We start from the raw sequence: 23,456 nt of genomic DNA on the forward strand, positions 1-23,456 counted from the left end.
TCCAGTCCATCTTCTAAACTACTATCATGTGACACTTTCTTAAATGAAAATAATACAACTTTCCTCAGATTAAAAAGCCCAATAGTTATGTCCCCAGTGCCACTAAAACACAATTTCTAGTTGCATGCCTTGCTACATCAAAAGCCACCATTAATATTTTCTTCTAAGTACGTAATAGTTTCTAGTCTAACATCTAAGTCCTTGATCCATTTGGAGTTTACTTTTGTGTGTGGTGAAATATAGTGGTTCAGTTTCAGTCTTCTGCACATTGCAACCTAATTTTCCCAACAACATTTGTTGAAGAGACTCTTATTTCCCCATTTCATAGTTTGGGCCCCCTTGAAACCATCACCCAAGTAAAGAGACTCCTTAAAGAATGGGATAAAATCTTTATAGGCCATATATCCGACAAAAGACTAAAAACCAAAATATACAAAGACCACACCAAAATCAGCAGCAAAAGAACAAATGACCCCATACAAAAGTAAGGGGAATATATGAACAGAATATTCACCAAGAAAAAGATCCAAAAGGCTAACAGACATATGAAAAAGAATGCCCCAAGTCATTGATTGTCAAAGAAATGTAAATAAAGACAACAGTGTGATACCACTTCACTCTTGTGAGAATGTCAAACATCAGAAAGTATAGTAACAACACATGCTGGAGAGGTTGTGGGGCAAAGGAAACCTCCTGCACAGCTAGTGGGAATGTAAATTGGTCCAACCCTTGTGAAGAGCAATCTGGAGATCTTTCTAGGCTAGAAAGCTAGAAGTGGACCTACTCTATGACATTGCAATTCCTCTCTTAGGATATATCTAAGGAACCAAACACACCCATCCAAATAGATCTGAATATACCTAAGGTCACAACAGCACAATTTATAATAGCCAAGACTTGTAAGTAACCTAGGTGTCCAACAACATGAGTGGCTTAGTAAGTAATATATATATTACTATTCAGCTATGAAAAATGATGAACTCACCTTCTTCACCTCATCTTAGATGGAGCTTGAAGGAATATATTAAATGAGATAAGCCAGAAAGAGAAGGATGAATATGGGATGATATGACTCATGGACAGAAGTTGAAAAACAAAAACAGAAAAAGGGGAAACACAAAACTTGGATTGGGTTTGGTATATAGCACCAAAGGATTCTGGGGGAGGGGGCTTTCAGGTGCATGACAGTGGAGGAGGACATAGGCTGGGGGTGAAAGCATTTTTTAATAAACTGAGAAATTTTACACATGTACCAATAACTGCATTTACTATAAACTATTAATCTCCCTAATTTACATATATAAATATGAAAAAGCCACAGTCAACAGATCACTTTCTACTCTTTCTCAGTGACATCTCTCACAACCCATTCTCATGAACCTCATACTTTGTTCTTCTCCCCATGTGTGACAAGCTGAGATCTAAAACCTGTTCTTTCATGTCTGAAGCTCAAGATGTCAGCTGTGAACTGGGTTAAAATCAAGCTCCCCTACTTTCTTACTAATGTGTGATCCCTCTTGGGATACTTTTTTAAGCTCTCTGAGCCTCGGCTTCTTCAGAGACAGGCATAATCCGTGTAGGTTAAATGAGTTTATACACAGACAACACTTAACATGGCATACAGTAAACTATTTTACATTAAGTGTTCAATTAAAGCCTACTACCATTACCATTAATATTGTTTGTCCATTTCTCTTGTCTTCTTAGGGATTGACTCGAGATTGACTCAAGATGATGATAAATCTACATTAATCAATGTCATTGTTAGGAAGAGAGACATTTGCTCCTCCAGTGAATTATGTTTCAGTTAATATGCTTGTGTGTCCCACCTGCATTTTTTATTTCCCCAGCTGGTTCTTAGATTTGAAAGAAAAAGTCTTCCATGGAGATCTGCACGCTTTTAAAAATAATACAAAGCAGAATGTCTGAGGTCAGGGTAAGCCAAGCCAAACAAATAAATCTTGCAGGATTGTGTTAACAAAACAAGGTTTAGTGGATCAGAGCGGGTAGAATTCTGCCAGTTTCAGCCCTGCAGAGAAACACCAAGCTCTGGTGAATTTCAAACACAAGGTGGTCAGAGAGGAAGATCAATTCATGGGGTATTTCAGCATTTAGCATCAATACTTGGACTATAACCAGGAAAGCATTCTGTGTAGGACAGACTCCAGACCAATGGGTATGAAGAACCCCAGAAATTCAGACCAGTGTGTTCTTCTAGATTATCTCTGTAACCTGTAAGGAGGGTTTTTGCTGGTGATTGCTGTCAGAAATATAAATATTCTGGAAGTAAACTCTGAGAGGGACACTAGCCCATGGGGGTTTATTACAGAGTGCTCCAGGAATACCACTGTTGTGAGTGAAGAAAAAGAACTGGAAGAAGTAGAATTAGTGATGCATTATCATCTGTGCAGAGGTCTCCACCAATTCCACATAGGATCTGGAAGTTTTATTGGCCTTCTAGGACTGTCCCAAATTAGGGAAAAGGGGCTATACACTGTATCAAGAAGTCACTGAGAACAGCTGCACACAGGAAAGCAAGGCAACTGAGCAAGGCAGCTCCCCTCACCTGAATGGTGCCCTTCTAAAGAAGGGTTGATAGCTGAAGCCTTGCTTTTGTTAGCAATTCCAGCAGCTGTAGGTAAAATTTGTCATCAGAGTGCATTACAGCACCCACTACTTGCAAATTTTCTGGAAGTGACTATTACAAAGACTTTTTTTTAAAAAAAATATTATTAGAAAGGAGTAATCCAATGGATATACTAACAAATGTTTCAAATGCCAAAGGTTAAGATCATGGAAAATAAATTATGGTTTATCCATATGATAGCACCATAGGTAATCGTTCACAAGAATGAGGAGTTCTGCACACACTTTCCTGGAATAAACTCCCAGTTGTATTTAGTGAAAAGTCAGCGTAAAAAATGATAGTGGAGGGAAAAGTGAGTGAAAGTGGAAGGGTATGCATGGATGATGAGCAGTGAAGTCAAGGACTGAGTAGATGTTCTCCATCAGCCATGTCTACTCGGTCCTTAGCTATCTTCTTTCTTGTACTGTGGGGGCTGAAAGTAAAAATCTACATATTCTAAATTCCTTTCTCCCATAGTTCCAGCTAATTTGTATTAAGTAGGAGGTATTCAAACAAGAGCTAACATTAGGGAGGGGGGGGGCATCTTTCTGCTGATAGCTACAGAAACTTGCCCCTCAGCATAATAGAAATAGCAGGTTGGTGGAAATTCTTGCAGCCTTAGTGGGAACACAGGCTACAGTTCTACATGGGCCATAGTGGCACCTACAATAACAGTAGTGGCAGTAGCAGCAGTAAATGTAGGACTGCTGGGACTTTGGGAAACATGGCTTCCCCCTTGTGCTCCATTTTTATCAATCCTCCTTATTAACTCCTCTGAAATACCTACAATAGTTTCTCCTTTTCTTACCAACTACTAATTATGCAAAACGTAGGAAAATAAACATGTTTATATTTATTTAATCACTGCATTTAAAAATCTCTCCGGAAAGTTGCTCAAAGACCTAGTAAAAACATCTAATTACAGAAAAAGAGAACTAGATTGGTGGGGTTAGTGTTTGAAGTAGGCTTTCCCTCTAGATAAAACTTTATTTATTTTTTAAATCACTGGGGATTTGTTAGTCTAAAGAGATTCTTTTAGGTGGGAAGGAGAAAAAAAGAATAGACAGAAGAAAAGTGGAAAAGACACCACAAAATGGAAGTTGTTTTTTTTTCCTCCAGTGCTGTGTGGACTGGGATTAAACCTAGACCTGGTGTTTGACAAAACAGGCACACTGCCCTAGGTAAATAGTTAATAGTATTTATATACTTTTCTCATGTTTGGAAACTATTCTTTGTTCTAACCCAGCTTTCTAGCCCGAATCTCAACTTTGACACCATCTTCCAGACAATATTTTCTAGTCCACTTGCATATTAGCTATCAGGCTCAGGCAAAATTACTAAAGTCATGGACCCTTTGGAATATACCTAAAATAGACTTCCTAGCTTCTTCCCACGTGGGTTGCTGTTTATTAGACAATCTGTCCTGCTTTATATCTTACCACTTTTCAGCCACCAAGTTTAATACTCTACTATGATACCAGCCTGACTTCCCCAGGTAGAGGATCTCACCAATGTGTCCAGAACCTCACCTCTCCAGAGCCCTATCTTACTAGGGAAAGACAAAAACAGGCTGAGGGTATAGATTGACCATCTCTAGTGGAGAAGCAATTACAAAAGCCAGACCTTTCAGCTTCTGCACCCTATAAGGAATTTTGGTTCATAATCCCAGAGGGATAAAGAATAAGGAAGTTTCCCATGGAGATGATGGGGCATGGAACTTTGGTGGTGGGAACTATATGGAAATATACCCCTGTCATCTTACAATCATGTCTATCATTATTTAATCACCAATAAACATTTTTAAAAGGCACACTATAAAGCTGAGCTATTTTGATGATCCTCAATTTTTAATGATTGCTTTTACACAAACAAAGGTTAAAAAAGCAATAAAGGAATAAAGGTTAGTGATTCCTATTAGATAAATTTTCTTTGAAGCATTCCTCAAAATTAACTATTTCATTTTTGTTGGAGCATGCCCAGCAGAGGAAATTCCCTATATACCTAAGGGGCATGGTCCATTTACCAAGAATCAGCACTGCTTCAGAGTTTCTGATTATATCGAGTTGAAAGCCATCTTCTTGAAGTTTCTCTTCTTTTCTTTTCTCTTCTTTTCTTTCCTTTTCTTTTCTTTTCTTTTGTGCCTCTAGGGCTCAGTCCCTGTACTATGGCCAATTTCCCCATTTTTTTGACTTTGTTGTTGTGCATGTTCTAGTTGTTATTGCTGTTGTTGGGTAAGACAGAGAAATCAAGAGAGCAGGGGAAGACAGAGAGAAGGAGATAGACACCTGCAGACCTGCTTTACTGCCTGTGAAGCGACTCCCCTGCAGGTGGGGAGCCAAGGGCTGGTACTGGGATTCTTATGTTGGCTCTTGCACTTTGTGCCATGTGTGCTTAACCCGCTGCGCTACCGCCCAGCTCCCCTTCTTGAAGTTTTTATACTGTTAATCTGAACTTGCATCACAGTAAAACAAAATAGGGTGGTGGTTTAACACATACAGATATATTATAGGTTTAACTCCTCTTCTATCATTTATTTCAAGCTGCTTATCTTAACATTTCTGAACCACAATTTCTTTCTTTGTCAAATGGAAATCATTATAGCACCTGAAAGCAGAAGTACACTAGAATTTGCAGCGAGTAACCCCCCCCCCCAACACTTCCTCTCCACTATTCCAACCTTTGGGTCCATGATTGCTCAACAATTTGTTTGGCTTTGTATGTTAACTCTCTTTTCAATCACCAGGTGCCAGATGCCATCAGGATGCCAGCCAGGCTTCCCTGGACTGAAGACCCCACCAATGTGTCCTGGAGCTCAGCTTCCCCAGAGAACCACCCTACTAGGGAAAGAGAGAGGCAGACTGGGAGTATCGACCGACCAGTCAACGTCCATGTTCAGTGGGGAAGCAATTACAGAAGCCAGACCTTCCACCTTCTGCAACCCACAAGGACTCTGGGCCCATGCTCCCAAAGGGATAGAGAATGGGAAAGCTATCAGGGGAGGGGATGGGATATGGAGATTGGGTGGTGGGAATTGTATGGAGTTGTACCCCTCCTACCCTATGGTTTTGTTAACTTTTCCTTTCTTAAATAAAAAATAAATTAAAAAATAATTATAGCACCCTTGAAAAGTTGTGATTAAATTGAAATAAGATTATACATATAATGTGATTTAACCAGTACATTTGGTCATTGTTCTCGATATCTGTAACCATGGTAGAAAATATAGTAGAGGGGGGTTCCCGGAAGATGGTGGACTGAGAAGCTGCTAGTGGCTTGAGCTCTGACCACATCTCCTGGAAACAGTAGGATTTTCTGTCTTTAGTAGGCCAGTCAATAAGGGGTCCTAGCAGTGACACCAAGGAGGTGACTATAACTTAACTTGGGTTAAAAAATAGAGTAGAAAGAAAAGTAAAAATTGTTTTTTCCTTTTAAATTATTATTCCCAAAGCGCATCTCCTCCCCCCCCCTCCATAACCAGTTCCTGGGGACCTGCTCCTAGCAGGCTCCCCTGCTGAGCTTCTTTCTTTACCAAGATTCCTGTCCCACCAGGTAGTATCATTCATTCTAAGTCTATTCCCTTCTGAAACCTCTGGCCTTTTTTCTTTCTAAGTAGCCAACCAGCTGCCTCTGCACAACAGCTCCCCTCCCCCCCATAGCTAATTAAATAATAAAAAATAAATTTAAAAAAATTCTTTAATTCACCACTTTTTATTACTGTTCTTTTTCTTATCTTTTTCTTTTTTCTATCTCTCTATGTTTTTATTTTCTTTTTTTTTCATTCTTGTCATACTTTCTTCCTTAATGCTATAGCTTTCTGAATTCACTGATACATGTTTGGGAATTATTTAGGGGAAGAAATCTGACTCAGAGTGGACTCTCTCTGTGAGTATCTCTGCTCAACTTCCCTTCCTCCTTTCGCTACCCCTAGAATATACAGTGGATAGTAGAATTGCATAACTGTCTATTCCTGCTATCCTTGTCTAGTCCTGAGGGTTTTTTTTTCTTTCTTAACAATCAGCTGCCTCTGCTCAGGAGGCTTGATGCAATCTGGGACAGGGTGTTTTACCCTGCTCTATTTTATTATTAATATTATATAAAGGCATTTATCTTCCCCCCACTTTAGGTTGATCAGAATTAACTCTTAGGGTATCTTTCATTTTTAGGGTAGTGGGCATCTTATCTATTGTGAGAGGAACTTGTCTCGTTACTCCTACTTCCTCTACAGACTCTCGCCTTCTTCCTCCTCCTAGCTAATTAAAAAAAATAAATAAAAAAAATTAAATTAAAAATAAAGTAATCAATTAAAAAAACTTTCCTTTCACTGCTCTTTAATTACAGCTCTTTTTCTTATCTTTTTTCTCTCTCTTCTTTTTCTCTCTCTCTTTTTTTTATCTTGACATACACTTCTTCCTCCTTCTTTGCCTTTCTGAATTTGTGAATTATATTGCGGAAGAAATCTGACTCAGAGTGGACTCTCTATGTGTGTATCTCTTCTCTACTTCCCTTTCTCCTCTTGTTACCCCTAGAATATACAGTGGAAAGTAGTTTTTCATAACTGTCTATTCTTCCTATCCATTCTTTCTTTTCTCTTTCTTCTTCACTTAGACTTGGTTGCTATTTTTTCATGGACTGGAGACATTGTTTGTATAACTGGTAGTGATTAAACTGCTTCAATACTTGCTTCAGTTGCTACTGTAATTCCTGAGGTTGGTGAGTGCAATTGTCATAAAGGTATTTAGTACAGTGTTGCTTGTACTCAAGACACAACAACTGAGGAACAACAGAGCATAAAAATAAGAAACACATAAATCAAAAAAATGGGTAGATCAAAAACAAATAATACTGCCACTCCAATGAATGAAGAAAAGAGCCCAGAAGAAACTAAAAATCAGCCAGAAGTAACCATAGATAAGAAAAGTATGCAAGCAATAATAAACATATTAATCACAGAAATGAAAACAACATTGGAGGAAAGGAAAGGCAGTATTAGGGAAACAACAGTTGAGACCCCCAAGGAAAATACTGATTATCTTGAGGCAATTAGAGAACTGAAAGCTGAAATAGCTGTAATGAAGAAAGAAGATGAGCCAAGGGAAATCAGACTAACAGAAGCAGAAAAAAGAATTAGTCAGACAGAGGATGAGCTAGAGAAAACTAAGAAAGAGGTGAAAGAGCTCAAAAAGAGATTGAGCGACACTGAAAACAACAACAGAGACATATGGGATGATCTCAAAACAAGTAACATTCATATACTTGACCTGCCAGAAGAAAAAAGAGAGGAAGGGGAAGGAAACATTCTAGAGGAAATAATAGAAGAAAACTTCTCAGACCTGAATAACAGAAAGGACATCAAGATTCAAGAGGCCCAGAGGTTTCCAAACAGAATCAACCCAGACCAGAAGAAACCAAGACACATCATAGTCACAATGAGAAGGATAAAGATAAAGGATCGTAAAGGATAAAGAAAGGATCCTAAAGGCTGCAAGAGAGAAACAAAAAGTCACATACAGGGGAAAACCGATAAGATTATCTGCAGACTTCTCCACTCAAACTCTAAAAGCCAGAAGAGAATGGCAGGATATCTATCGAGCCCTGAATGAAAAAGGGTTTCAACCAAGGATAATATATCCTGCTAGACTTTCATTCAAACTAGAGGGAGGGATTAAAACCTTCTTAGACAAACAACAGTTAAAGGAAGCAACCATCACCAAAACGGCCCTGAAAGAGGTTCTAAAAGACCTCTTATAAACAAGAACATCACTATAATACTTGCAGCATATCAGAGCAAACAAAAATTTATGTTGAACAATGGCAATACAATACATTAAATCCATAATATCAATAAATGTCAATGGCTTAAACTCACCCATCAAAAGGCACAGAGTGGGGGGGATGGATCAGAAAACATAACCCAACCATATGCTTCCTGCAAGAATGCCATCTGTCACAACAAGATAAACACAGACTTAAAGTGAAAGGATGGAAAACTATCATACAGGCTAACAGACCACAAAAAAGGGCAAGAACAGCCATTCTCATCTCAGACACAATAGATTTTAAATTAAATAAAGTAATAAAAGATAGGCAAGGACATTACATAATGATTAGAGTATCAATCAGCCAAGAAGACTTAACAATTATTAACATCTATGCACCCAATGAGGGACCATTTAAATAAGTCAAGCACTTACTGAAAGAATTTCAAAAATACATCAATAGTAATACGATAATACTGGGAGACTTCAATACCCCACTCTCACACTTAGACAGATCAACAATGCAGAGAACCAACAAAGATACAAGAGAATTGAATGAAGAGATCGACAGACTAGACCTCTTGGACATTTTCAGAGTCCTTCACCCCAAAAACTGGAATACACCTTCTTTTCAAATCCACATAACACATACTCAAGGATAGACCACATATTAGGCCACAAAGACAGCATCAATAAATTCAAGAGCATTGAAATCATCCCAAGTATCTTCTCAGACCACAGTGGAGTAAAACTAACATTTAACAACAAACAAAAAATATTAAAAGTCACAGATTTTGGAAACTAAACAACATACTCCTTAAGAACCATGGGGCAGAGATTCACTCAAGCAGGAAATTCAAGTGTTCCTGGAAACAAATGAAAATGAAGACACAACCTATCAAAATATTTGGGACACAGCTAAAGCAGTACTGAGAGGGAAATTTATAGCCATACAATCACATATTAAACAATAAGAAAAAGTTCAAATGAACGACCTTACTGCACACTTCAAGGACTTAGAGGAAGAGGAACGAAGGAACCCTAAAGCAACCAGAAGAACAGAAATCACTAAAATTAGAGCAGAAATAAACAACATTAAAAATAAAAGAACCATACAAAAGATCAATGAAGCCAAATGTTGGTTCTTTGAAAGATTAAACAAGATTGACAAACCCCTAGCCAGACTCACCAAACAAAAAAGAGAGAAGACTCAAATTAATAGAATTGTAAACGATGCAGGAGATATCACAACGGACACCACAGAAATCCAGAGAATCATGTGAAACTTCTATGAAGAACTATACGCCACCAAGCTAGAGAATCTGGAAGAAATGGAACAATTCCTAGAAACATATGAACTTCCAAAACTGAACCAAAAAGAACTACAAAACCTAAATGCACCAATCACAGACAAAGAAATTGAAACTGTTATTAAGAATCTCCCCAACAACAAAACGTCTGGACCAGACGGCTTCACAAACGAATTCTACAAAACTTTCAGGAAACAGTACTCATACTTCTTAAGCTTTTCCATACTATTGAAGAAACAGGAATATTCCCTTCCACCTTCTATGAAGCCAACATCACCCTGATACCAAAAGCTGATAGGGACACAACAAAAAAAGGAAAACTACAGACCAATATCTCTGATGAACATAGATGCCAAAATATTAAACAGGATCTTGGCCAACCAGATACAGCAGCATATCAAAAAGATTGTTCAGCACGACCAAGTGGGATTCATCCCAGGAATGCAAGGCTGGCTCAACATCCATAAGTCAATCAATGTCATTCACCACATCAATAAAAGCAAAGCCAAAAACCACATGATTATCTCAATAGATGCAGAGAAAGCCTTTGACAAAATCCAACACCCATTCATGCTCAAGACTCTACAAAAAAGGGAATAGATGGGAAATTCCTCAAGATAGTGGAGTCTATATATAGCAAACCTACAGCCAACATCATACTCAACGGACAGAAGTTGAAAGCTGAAAGCTTCCCCCTCAGATCAGGGACTAGACAGGGCTGTCCACTGTCACCATTACTCTTCAACATAGTATTGGAAGTTCTTGCAATAGCAATCAGGCAAGAGAAAGGAATCAAAGGAATACAGATTGGAAGGGAAGAAGTCAAGCTCTCACTATTTGCAGATGATATGATAGTATACATAGAAAAACCTAAAGAATCCAACAGAAAAATACTGGAAGTTATTAGGCAATATAGCAAGGTATCAGGCTACAAAATCAATGTACAAAAATCAGTGGCATTTCTTTATGCAAATACTAAATCTGAAGAAGAAGACATCCAGAAATCACTCCCATTTACTATTTCAACAAAATCAATCAAATACCTAGGAATAAAGTTGACCAAAGAAGTGAAAGATTGTACACTGAAAACTATGAGTTGCTATTCAAGGAAATAGAAACTGATACCAAGAAATGGAAAGATATCCCATGCTCATGGATTGGAAGAATAAATATCATCAAAATGAATATTCTCCCCAGAGCCATATACAAATTTAATGCAATACCTATCAAAGTTCCACCAAGCTTCTTTAAGAGAATAGAACAAAGACTACAATCATTTATCTGGAACCTGAAAACACCTAGAATTGCCAAAACCATCTTGAGGAAAAGAAACAGAAATGGAGGCATCACACTCCCAGACCTTAAACTATATTATGAAGCCATCATCATCAAAACAGCATGGAACTGGAACAAAAATAGGCACACAGAGCAGTGGAACAGAATTGAAAACCCATAAATAAATCTCTACACCCATGGACATCTAATATTTGATAAGGGGGCCCAAAGGATTAAATGGAATAAGGAGGCTCTCTTCAATAAATGGTACTGGGAATACTGGGTTGTAACATGCAGAAGAATGAAATTGAACCACTTTATCTCACCAGAAACAAAAATCAACTCCAAATGGATCAAAGACCTGGATATCAAACCAGAAACAATCAAATACTTAGAGGAAAACATTGGTAAAACACTTTCCCACCTACACCTCAAGGACATCTTTGATGAATCAAACCCAACTGCAAGGAAGACTAAAGCAGAAACAAACCAATGGGACTACATCAAATTGAAAAGCTTCTGCACATCCAAAGAAACTATCACACAAACAAAGAGACCCCTCACAGAATGGGAGAAGATCTTCACATACCAGACATCAGACAAGAAACTAATCACCAAAATACATAAAGAGCTCAGCAAACTTAGCACCAAAAAAGCAAATGACCCCATCCAAAAATGGGCAGAGGATATGAACAAAACATTCACCTCAGGGGAGATCCAAAAGGCTAACAAACATATGAAAAACTGCTGTAGGTCACTAATTGTCAGAGAAATGCAAATTAAGACAACACTAAGATACTACCTCACTCCTGTAAGAATGGCATACATCAAAAAGGACAGCAGCAACAAATGCTGGAGAGGTTGTGGGGACAGAGGAACCCATTTGCATTGCTGGTGGGAATGTAAATTGGTACAGCCTCTGTGGAGAGCAGTCTGGAAAACTCTCACAATGCTAGACATGGACCTTCCATATGATCTAGTAATTCCTCTCCTGGGGTTATACCCCAAGGACTCCATAACACCCAACCAAAAAGAGATGTGTACTCCTATGTTCATAGCAGCGCAATTCATAATAGCTAAAACCTGGAAGCAACCCAGGTGCCCAACAACAGATGAGTGGCTCAGAAAGCTGTGGTATATATACACATGGAATTCTATACAGCTAACAAGAACAATGAACCCACCTTCTCTGACCCATCTTGGACAGAGCTAGAAGGAATTATGTTAAGTGAATTAAGTCAGAAAGATAAAGATGAGTATGGGATGATCCCAATCATCAACAGAAGTTGAGTAAGAAGATCTGAAAGGGAAACTAAAAGCAGGACCTGACCAAATTGTAAGTAGGGCACCAAAGTAAAAACCCTGTGGTGAGGGGTAGACATGCAGCTTCCTGGGCCAGTGGGGGTGGGAGTGGGTGGGAGGGATGGGTCACAGTCTTTTGGTGGTGGGAATGGTGTTTATGTACACTCCTAGTAAAACGTAGTCACATAAATCACTAGTTAATTAATATGAGAGGGGGAAAATTAATTTATGTCTCGATTTTTTTTAAAACACAGACTGAGTCTTTTTAATATATATGCTGTGTATTTGATATGCGGACTCTCTCAAAAGCCTAGACCAAGTAGATCAGAAGCAACCAATAGCACAGCTGTATACAAGATACTGGATACTGTACAGCAAACCATAACAAAAGGACTTTTCAAAGTTAACCCAATTACCAAATAATGTGATGATAACATTAACTATCGATTGTCGTTTTGAACCCTAAGACAGCAGGAACCTCACATCTCCACTAAGAACCTCTACTTCCCCCAGTCCTAGAACCCTTGGATAGAGCCCACTTTCCCGTATGCCTCTCCCAATCCATACCAAATAATATTGCATCTGCCGATCACAACCTAATCAACACAATGATTTCCACCTCAACATGCTTCACCTCTGACTGTGTCCAGAGACTTCACGTGTAGAATGACAAGCCTTCAGCTTCAATACTAGGGTGAGACCTTTCCTTTCATAGTATAGTCTAATTCCATCTCAGGTGGTTCACTTTCTAACAAAGTCCCAAAACCTAGATATGCACCAGTTTCTGTGAGAGAGCTCACACGTATCCATAAAATATGTTCACACGTATCCATAAAATAGTGCAAAATATATACCTGAAAGCAGAAGCACACTAGTGTTTGCAGTGAGTACCCCCCAACACTTCCTCTCCACTATTCCAACCTTTGGGTCCATGATTGCTCAACAATTTGTTTGGCTTTGTATGTTAACTCTCTTTTCAGCCACCAGGTGCCAGATGCCACCAGGATGCCGGCCAGGCTTCCCTGGACTGAAGACCCCACCAATGTGTCCTGGAGCTCAGCTTCCCCAGAGACCCACCCTACTAGGGAAAGAGAGAGGCAGACTGGAGTATGGACCAACCAGTCAATGCCCATGTTCAGTGGGGAAGCAATTACAGAAGCCAGACCTTCCACCTTCTACAACCCACAATGACCCTGGGACCATGCTCCCAGAGGGATAGAGAGTGAAGTGCTATCGGGGAAGACTGTGGGATATGGAGATTGGGTGGTGGGAATTGTGTGGAGTTATACCCCTCCTACTCTATGGTTTTATTTATCCTTTTTTAAATAAATAAAAAAAAGAAAATATAGTAGATAAAAGGAGGACTTAGGTGTTAGAATGCCTGGGTTCAGTAACAAACAGTACACTGGTTACTATCAAAGATCTCTTTCTAAGGACTAAACATCTCCAATAGTTTACATTCATCCTTTTTTTCCTCATAGATGTCAGATTTTTCACTGAAATCTCTCTCTGGAAGATAATTCAGGCTCTTCCTAGCCACTTACAGTGTGATGCTACATCTGGATCTTTTTTATATTTATTTTATTTTATTTATTATTGGATAGAGACAGAGAGAAACTGAGTGGGAAGAAGGAGAGACACAGAAAGACACCTGCAACTCTACTTCACCATTTGTGAAGCCTCCCTCGCCCCCTGCATGCAGGTGGGAACCAGAAACTTGAACCTGGGTACTTGTGCACTGTAGTGTGTGCACTTAACTATGTGTGCTACCATCTGGTCCCCAGCTGGGTCTTTTTAGAGTCCAAATAAAATATTATGTGTGAAGTGGGATGTGGTGTCTGTATGTGAGGTGAGAAAAACACACACACACACAGAGAGAGAGAGAGAGAGAGAGAGAGAGAGAGAGAGAGAGATCTCCACTTGCTCCTAGTTCCTAAACAGTGAATTTAGGGACCAAGGGCATCAAGTTTGGGAACATTGCAACTATAAGTATAGATTACTGAATACCTCTGTTTCTGTTTCCAGAGCTGGCAGTCAGCTGAGGTAAAGAACAAACACCTCATCACAGACCCCTGCAAGCGTCAACCTGGCTTTTACCTAGCACGTTATGATTGGGCCCTCCTCAATCGCTATCGAACAGGCCATGGCCGGTGCGCCGCTATGTTCCATCGATGGGGAGCCAGAGACGACCCAAACTGCCCCTGCGGCTACAGACAGACTATGACCCACATAGTCAACGACTGCCACCTCTCCAGATTCAAAGGAGGTCTCGAAACTTTACATCAGGCTCAATCTGATGCTGTTGACTGGCTACGGAAGAAGGGCAAACGCTAGAAGAAGAACTGAATACCTATTATATGTGTCAGAAACTTTGCTAAGCATATTACTTACACTAATTAATTTCATCCACACAATAGATTAAGGGAGTAGAAATTACTATCCTCATTTTTCAGGTGAGAAAAATGATGCTTAGAGATAGTAACAGCAAAGCATCAATACAGGTAAAATATGGTGATTCTGAAATTTCACCTCTATCTTAATATGGAATCACAGTCTTGAACTGCACACCATACTTGTTTCCACAGATATTAAAACTTTTTCCAATTCAAATTTTGTGTTTATCACATCTGATTTTAATAAGCAAAGTTTTTCTAATCCTCATCAGTGGAACTTCTGATATATATTGATTGAGATTCCCTTTTTAAATTTTTATTATTTTTATTTATTGGATAGAGGTAGACAGAAATGAAGAGTGTAGGGGGAGCCTCAGAGGGAAAGAGAAACAGAGACACCTGCATCACTGCTTCACAACTTGCAAAGCTCTCCCCCTGCAAGGGGGAGTGGAATTAATCTCCACACGTCTACAACCACACCCCAACTCCAATATCACAAAAGACAGGACTCAAAGGCAATCACTGGCATTTGTGTATGAATCTGTCCAGCTTTCTTCACTGGATTCAAGGGTAAGACCTCCATTTCCTCTTGCCATTCTCTTCATTAGTTTCAATAAGGCAGTGCAGCTCCTTATGCTTTAGTGTCTTCACAAGTATCAGTGAAAGATCGACCACAAGCACTTACTTCAGCTTTTTTTTTTTTAGAGAAGAATGAAGCCCAAGACTCTGTCTCATCATGTCCTAGTCTAATCATATCTTAGAATTGGGAGTCTAATTTGCTTTTATTAAATCCCTCTATTTCATCACTTAGTCCAATACAGGGGTGATTTGTACTGTGGAGATAAAGGCCCTTTGCCTCAAAGACAAACAGGGTAGAGTTAGACATGCCAACTACCCTGGCCAGAACCTCTTGGGCCTTTAAGGGACCTGCTGTGAGGTTCCACAGAACTGACAAGGCATTCTGAGTAACAGAATGCAACATGATGTGGCCACCCCATGAACTCCCCTTGGTTTCTTGATTCCTGGCTCTGCAAGAGCCCAGGCAAGCAGTTTTTGAATGAGGTAGAGGTGGTGTACAGCGAAGGAGTAGAGACTTTTTTCTAGGCCAAGCACAACTAACTCTTTCAGTCTGTCCAGCAAAATCCAGACAGTGCAATTATCTGGTTAATATGCCCCTCAGTTGGGAGAAAGATTTCCAAATTGTGAGGCCAGTTCAGACTAAATAGTGGCTTTGATCTTATGATGTTTCAGAACACTAGATGATAGAGGTGAGACTGGGGTTAGGGGAGAAGGTGCTTATGTTAGCCAAGCACTGATTCAGATGGTAAAAGACAAATAATTCACACTTTATGATATATTTCAGAAGGCACGTGTTCCAGGGAACAATGTCTAAATGGCATACTAATTGGCCTCCTGGCTAATTTGCCTTCTGGCCATTATGGAGTGGGTTAGTGGCTGGAAATTAGGATGACTCTAAGTCAATCAATGTTTTCCAGTGTTATTGTAGCCCTCATATACTCGCCAAATGGCCCCAAACCCACTGAGTGAGATATTATTAGGGCAATATCCTCTGATGTGCCTGTTAATAATTTTTTTACCCATAAAGCAGGCCAAAGATATCACCAAGATAAAATGATAACATTGGGAGTCAGGGGGTAGCACAATGGGTCAAGCACAGGTGGCGCAAAGTGCAAGGACCCGCAGAAGGATCCCAGTTCAAGCCCCCGGCTCCCTACCTGCAGGGGAGTCGCTTCACAAGCGGTGAAGCTGGTCTACAGGCATCTATCTTTCTCTCCCCCTCTCTGTCTTCCCCTCCTCTCTCCATTTCTCTCTGTCCTACCCAACAAAGACATCAACAACAACAATAAATACAACAATAAAACAACAAGGACAACAAAAGGAATAAATATTAAAGTTATTTTTAAAATGATAACATTAAAATATGCCTCTGGGATTTTCAAAAATGGGGTAAGGTAGATCTAGCTAGCCTAGCAGTTGAGCATTTGCCAGACGGTTTATGGAAAACTGAGGTTTTTGAAAGGAGATTAAGGACCAATGATTTATCTCCCTTGGAAACTAATAAGGAACCTGGAATCTATCAGATATTCATTGGGCAAATATTTGTTTCAGTTCTAGCAGGTGCCAGACTCTGTGTTACATAACAAAGTGAGATCCAAATATCCATATTAATGGTCCCTACCATTACGAAAATATCCCACCCATAAAAATGTGGTTTAGAACTAAGGAGGAAAAGTTGGATTGCCACAAAAGGGAATAGTCTTTTATATCAGGGCGAAAGGCTCAGTGAAGGAGTCTTCAATAAAAAAGATTTAAAGCTAATACTTCAAAGAGTCTAATTTGGTTTTTCAGAAAAAACACTTATTTTAGTACAAAAATAAATGAGAAGTAGATACAAAGGTTGAGTTAGGAGGGTGGTAGTTACAAAGATAGGATGAGAGTTGAAGTTTTAGCCAAGGATTTTTTTCTTTTTAATTTTTTTTATTAAAAAATGAGAGGTAGGGGGTCCAATGGTGGTGCTTGGGGTTAAGTGCACATGGAGCTAAGAGTGAGGACCTGAGTAAGGGTCCTGGTTCAAGCCCCCAGCTCCCCATTTGTAGGGGAATCGCTTCACAAGCAGTGAAGCAGGTCTGCATGTGTCTATATTCTTCTCTCCCTCTCTATCTCCCCATCCTCTCTCAATTTCTGTCTTTACTATTTAATAAGATGAGAAAAAAAATGGCCACCAGGAGCAGTGGATTCATAGTGCTGTCAATGAACCCCAGCAATAACCACAGAGGCAAAAGAAAGAAAATCGAGAAGGAAAGGAGTGATAGAGATGGAAGAGAGATAGAGAGACACCTGCACCACTGTCAAAGCTTCCCCCCCTTTTCAAAAATTATTATTGACTTAAAAATGATCGACAAGATCACAGAATAAGAGGGGTATGATTCCACACAACATCCCATCCCCTCTATTGGAAGCTTTCCTATTCTTTTTTTTTTTTTTTTGGATAGCAACCCTGTTTCATTTTTTTTTTTAAGAAAGGATTAATTAACAAAACCATAGGGTAGGAGGGGTACAACTCCACACAATTCCCACCACCCAATCTCCATAACCCACCCCCTCTCATGATAGCTTTCCCATTCTCTATCCCTCTGGGAGCATGGACCCAGGGTCATTGAGGGTTGCAGAAGGTGGAAGGTCTGGCTTCTGTAATTGCTTCCCCACTGAACATGGGCGTTGACTGGTCAGTCCATACTCCCAGTCTGCCTCTCTTTTTCCCTAGTAGGGTGGGTCTCTGGGGAAGCTGAGCTCCAGGACACATTGGTGGGGTCTTCAATCCAGGGAAGCCTGGCCAGCATTCTGGTGGCATCTGGAACCTGGTGATTGAAAAGAGAGTTAACATACGAAGCCAAACAAATTGTTGAGCAATCATGGACCCAAAGCTTGGAATAGTGGAGAGGAAGTGTTAGGGAGGTACTCATTGCAAACTCTAGTGTACTTCTGTTTTCGGGTATATATTTTGCACTAGTTTATGGATATGTGTGAACATAAGCTCTCTCTCACAGAAACTGGTGCATATCTAGGTTTTGGGACTTTGTTAGAAAGTGAACCACCTGAGATGAAATTACAGTGTACTATAAAAGGAAAGGTCTCACCCGAGTAATGAAGCTGAAGGGTTGTCATTCCACACGTGAAGTCTCTGGACACAGTCTGAGGTGAAACATGTTGATGTGGCAATTGTTGCGTTGGTTAGGTTGTGATCGGCGGATGCAATATTATTTGGTATGGATTGGGAGAGGCATATGGGAAAGTGGGCCCTATCCAAGGGTTCCAGGACTGGGGGAAGTAGGGGCTCTATAGTGGAGATGTGAGGTTCCTGCTGTCTTAGGGTTCAAAAAGACAATCGGTAGTTAATGTTATCATCACATTATTTGGTAATTGGGTTAACTTTGAAAAGTCCTTTTGTTATGGTTTGCTGTACAGTATCCAGTATCTTGTATATAGCTGTGCTATTGGTTGCTTCTGATCTACTTGGTCTAGGCTTTTGAGAGAGTCCACATATCAAATACACAGCCTATATATTAAAAAGATTCAGTTTGTTTTTTGAAAAACTTTGAGACATACAATTGATTTTCCCCCTCTCATATTAATTAACTAGTGATTTATATGCCTACATTTTGCTAGGAGTGTACATAAACACCATTCCAACCACCAAAAGACTGTGACCCATCCCTCCCACTCACTCCCACCCCCCACTGGCCCAGGAAGCTGCATGTCTACCCCTCACCACAGGGTTTTTACTTTGGTGCCCTACTTACAATTTGGTCAGGTCCTGCTTTTAGTTTCCCTTTCAGATCTTCTTACTCAACTTCTGTTGATGAGTGGGATCATCCCATACTCATCTTTATCTTTCTGACTTAACTCACTTAACATAATTCCTTCTAGCTCTGTCCAAGATGGGTCAGAGAAGGTGGGTTCATTGTTCTTGATAACTGCATAGTATTCCATTGTGTATTTATACCAAGGATTTATGGGGATGAAGGGAATTAGATGGGCAAGAGGATGGAATGTGGAGTTAACTGGTACTGACCAGGATACAATGCTGGAGGGAGGGAAGGAATTTGGGAGACTGTGCAGGTTACTAGCTCAGGTGGAAGTCAGATGGAGATGCTCTTCACTGAAGTGAACTGTGTAGGAGTAGGTTGGGGGCTAGCAGAGATGACATGTCTTATTTTCAAATTGACCAAAGTGAATTCTCCCAACCACTCCATATACTGCAAGTCAAAGGTAAGTTTTCTTACCTTTGCTCATGCTGCTTCATTATACTCTTACTGCAGACACATTCACTTGTGAGTATCCTATTCAGTTTTCAAGATGCATTTCTAATACCAATCACTCAGTAAAGCTATCTGTCCCCCATCAGTTGTGGCTTCTGCTGGCTACAGTGCTAAGTTTGAACCTCTTTTCTGGATCACACCTGTGTTGAAGCTCTGAAAAGATTGATCTCACTTCCCTTCCTAGACAACACGTTTTTTGAGACAATTCTTCTGTACCTTTGTCACCTACATTAGCTGACCATCTTAGTAGACATTGGACAAATATTTGGTAAGTGAACAAAAACAACCTGCTCTTCGCAGGTTGGTACACCAGCAGACAGTGGACTGATTTGAAAGCCACATGATCAAACTGAAATTCAAGGTGTAGTATTGTGAATACTAGGTATACTCAAATTTGATGCTTAGAAAAACTTTCTGTTCCTCCAACAAATCAAACTCAGAGGCTGGTGGTCAATGAAAAAATCACATTCCACTTGCTTTGGCAGCACATATACTAAAACGACACAGAGAAGATTAGCAGGGTCCCTGTGGAAAGATGACATGCAAATTCATGAAGTGCTTCATATTAAAAGAAAAGAGAGAGAGAAAGAAAAGAAAGAAAAGAAAAATCACATCTCTAAGATTTTTTTGCATTTTCCTGAGTGAAAAAGGGCCTTGTCTGTCTTATCACCTATTTAGCTTTGATAATGGTGATGATGATAAATGTATAACATATACTAAGTTCCTGGGATTCTCATGGGCTAACTTATTTGACCTTTATAGTCTCCTTATGAATATGATGCCATTAGTATACTCATTGTACCCATGAAGAAACTGAGCTTCAGAGAGGATAAGTCAGCAAAAGTCAAAGTTATAATGGGTGGTGCTGGGATACGAAACTAGAGTCTGACTCCAGATCTACCACTGAATTCCTATGCAGCCTTGAGCAAGCCTGTGTTTACTTTCCCCATAAAATGAGTAGTCTGGATGTTGATATTATTGGTAATAACAAGAGCACAACACAAACAGAAATTCACAATTCTAATCCATTTTGAAGTTTTAAATTATTAAATTCCAGCAATGGTAAAAGAAAATTGAGACACAGAGATTAAATCACCTCTCCAATACCTAGAAAATGAGGGAAACAGGATTCAAATCCATTTTACTCCCACACTCTGCTCCTAAGCAAAGTGATTCAAGTCCAGTGAGTCAGAAACTATGGGAGAAAGGGTGATGTAGAGCAGAATGAAAAAGACTTAGGTTCGTCATGCCAATCCATCAGAGATGTTCTACCTGTCACTACAGAAAGTGTCTTTAAAGAAAAGATTCTGTTAACTGAAAATATTGAAAATCATTAACTAGATAACTCTGGAATTTAATCAATCTCTAGGCAGAACCCAGTAGTCTTCTACTAAGTTTGCCGATTATTTCTACATAAGGTGAGGAGGACTTAGATCACTCCAAGGTCTGACCGCAGCTTTAGAAAAGGCTGGGAAATAGTGTCAGCTCCTACTTACCTGCTCCACTCGGATCTCAATCTCTCCATTCATCTTCTTTCCATGGAAATACTTGGCCCTATGAAGGAAAGGAAGAAATCTACTGAGTAAGGACTGCTTTATATTTTTTCCTTTATCCTAAATGTTTCATTTTATGCATATCCAAAAACATTTTCCACTTGCTGTTCTCCCACCTAATTGCTAATTATATATGTCTTGTGAAAGATAGGGGGGAAAGTACTGAATGGATGGCATTAGAGAATCATGTTATAGGTCTGTCAAGTTGCTTAGTTCTCTGTCTTAGTTCTATACTTTTTATTATTTGTAAAAAGAAGATACTAATATTTGTGTATTTCTAAGGGTTATCATTTTATGGTTGTCTCCTGCGATTCAGCACTCTGGACTGACTTTTTCAGATAGAGATGGGGGGTGGGAGTGAGGGGCAAAGACAGAGAAAGAAGTCACAGCACCAAAGATTCAATCAACATGGTGAGGGCTGGGTTAGAACCTGGGTTGTGCACATGACAAAGCAGCACACTATCCAAGCGAGTTATCATGCTGTCCCTTAAGGTTTACTTTAAAGATCCAATAAGAGAAATAAATAAATAAATAAAAGTCATCAGGGAATTCTAGGTTTCGGGGTATCCAGTGCATGCTCTGTGTGATTTGCAGGAACCTGGTACAGAAACCTCCTTGGCTGTCAGAAGGAAAATAGATATTAAGGGCCAGAACAAGACATTGAACTGGACTTCCTATAATTTGGGTTTAAAGGAAGCATTAGGTGGACCTGAGGGCTTAGCATGGTATCCAATTATTGGTCTAGTTCAAATCTATTAGTCAAGGTCATGATGAGAAATTCACTTGATCATCTAAACAACATGGCAGTAGAATATAGTGAATTTAGGGCTGAACAGTATGAATGTAATCCCTTTTTCCATTCACTTACAGTCCAACCTTAAGTAACTCGCTCAATCTCCATGTATTTGGTTTCCATATTTGGGAAGTGGGGATAATAAAATAAGCTATCTCACAAGGCTGTTTTGAGAATTAAATGAGAGTAAAGACGTAAAGCACTTAGAACAATTCTTGGCACAGAGTAATTCCAAAGTATAAAACACAAGACCAGAAAAAGAATCAGTAAAAACTAGTAGAGATGGGGTTGAGTGGTAGTGCAGCAGGTTAAGCACAGGTGGCACTAAGTGCAAGGACTGGTGTAAGGATCCTGGTTTGAGCACCCGGCTCCCCACCTGCAGGGGGGTTGCTTCACAAGCGGTGAAGCAGGTCTGCAGGTGTCTATCTTTCTCTCTCCCTCTCTGTATTTCCCTCTTCTCACCATTTCTTTCTATTTTATCAAAAACAAACAAACAAACAAACAAAAAAACTAGTAGAGGTTTACTCTGTCCCTATGGGTGCTTTGTAGCAGGGATTTACAACCCAATTATAATTCACTTCTTTTTTTTTTTTTAAATTGAGTTTTCTTTTTTTTTAATATATTTTTATTTTATTTATTTATTCCCTTTTGTTGCCCTTGTTGTTTTATTGTTGTAGTTATTATTGTCATCGTTGTTGGATAGGACAGAGAGAAATGGAGAGAGGAGGGGAAGACAGAGAGGGGGAGAGAAAGATAGACACCTGCAGACCTGCTTCACCGCCTGTGAAGCGACTCCCCTGCAGGTGGGGAGCCGGGTTCGAAACGGGATCCTTATGCCGGTCCTTGTGCTTTGCGCCACCTGCGCTTGACCCGCTGCGCTACAGCCCGACTCCCTATAATTCACTTCTATCTGTGCCATTAGTGCAGTAAGTCACACTGTACAAAAACCAACATTAATAGGTAATAGAGTTGTATAAGATCTTCCAGTCCTTTCACCTCCTACATTATCTGCTTCCCCCTACAGGGTCCTAGCGTCAACCCTGACAGGTGGTAGATAATGGAACAGTCTTCCAAATAGAGAATTCCCTATTCAAAGTTACATAAGATCTCTATGTGATCACGATGAGTTAAGTTTTATACTTTAGTATTTTGGGGGTTCAGATTATCTGAATCCTTCATGATCTGGACTCTGCTAACCTATGATCTGTTTCTCCTTTGGTTTTTAATTCAGTTTCTGGACACACTCTACTTCCTGTCATCCCCTGGAACATGCACTGGCCTCTTATGCCATTGAGGTTTTGAATACACTGTTCTCTCTGCCTAATATGTCTTCTTGATTCTTTTTTCTTGGCTGCTTCTTTCTCTTATTTCAAGAACCTCATGACCCCATTCAGTTTTCCTTGAAAGCATCTCCCTAAGGAGGCTGAGTTAAATGTCTTTCCTCTGGATTGCAACCGTGTGCGGTACTTAACAAGTAGTATCAAGCTATTGCTGCATCCATAAAAGAACCCGTACATACCACTCCATGTTATAATTACACCAATATTGTGTCTCTGGTCCCTGCAGCTCCATATACCTGGTATGTGAGCTCCTAGAAACCCAGAACC

At 39.7% G+C, this 23,456-nt stretch overlaps 1 protein-coding gene and 1 pseudogene across 1 annotated transcript in view; one reads left to right on the forward strand and one right to left on the reverse strand.

Annotated features, from left to right (window-relative positions):
- The window catches only part of SYN3 (synapsin III), a 505,196-nt gene extending 484,141 nt beyond the window's left edge, over positions 1–21,055 (reverse strand). Inside the window, exon 1 of the mRNA XM_060194367.1 lies at positions 21,000–21,055. Within this exon, the coding sequence (XP_060050350.1) occupies positions 21,000–21,032 (33 nt within the window). The 5' untranslated portion in view covers positions 21,033–21,055. The remainder of the gene's footprint in view (positions 1–20,999) is intronic.
- LOC132539633 (U6 spliceosomal RNA) lies at positions 19,977–20,073 on the forward strand (annotated as a pseudogene).
- Positions 21,056–23,456: the final 2,401 nt, after the last annotated feature.

Source organism: Erinaceus europaeus, chromosome 7 (genome assembly GCF_950295315.1).
Source record: "Erinaceus europaeus chromosome 7, mEriEur2.1, whole genome shotgun sequence".
Taxonomy (NCBI): domain Eukaryota; kingdom Metazoa; phylum Chordata; class Mammalia; order Eulipotyphla; family Erinaceidae; genus Erinaceus; species Erinaceus europaeus.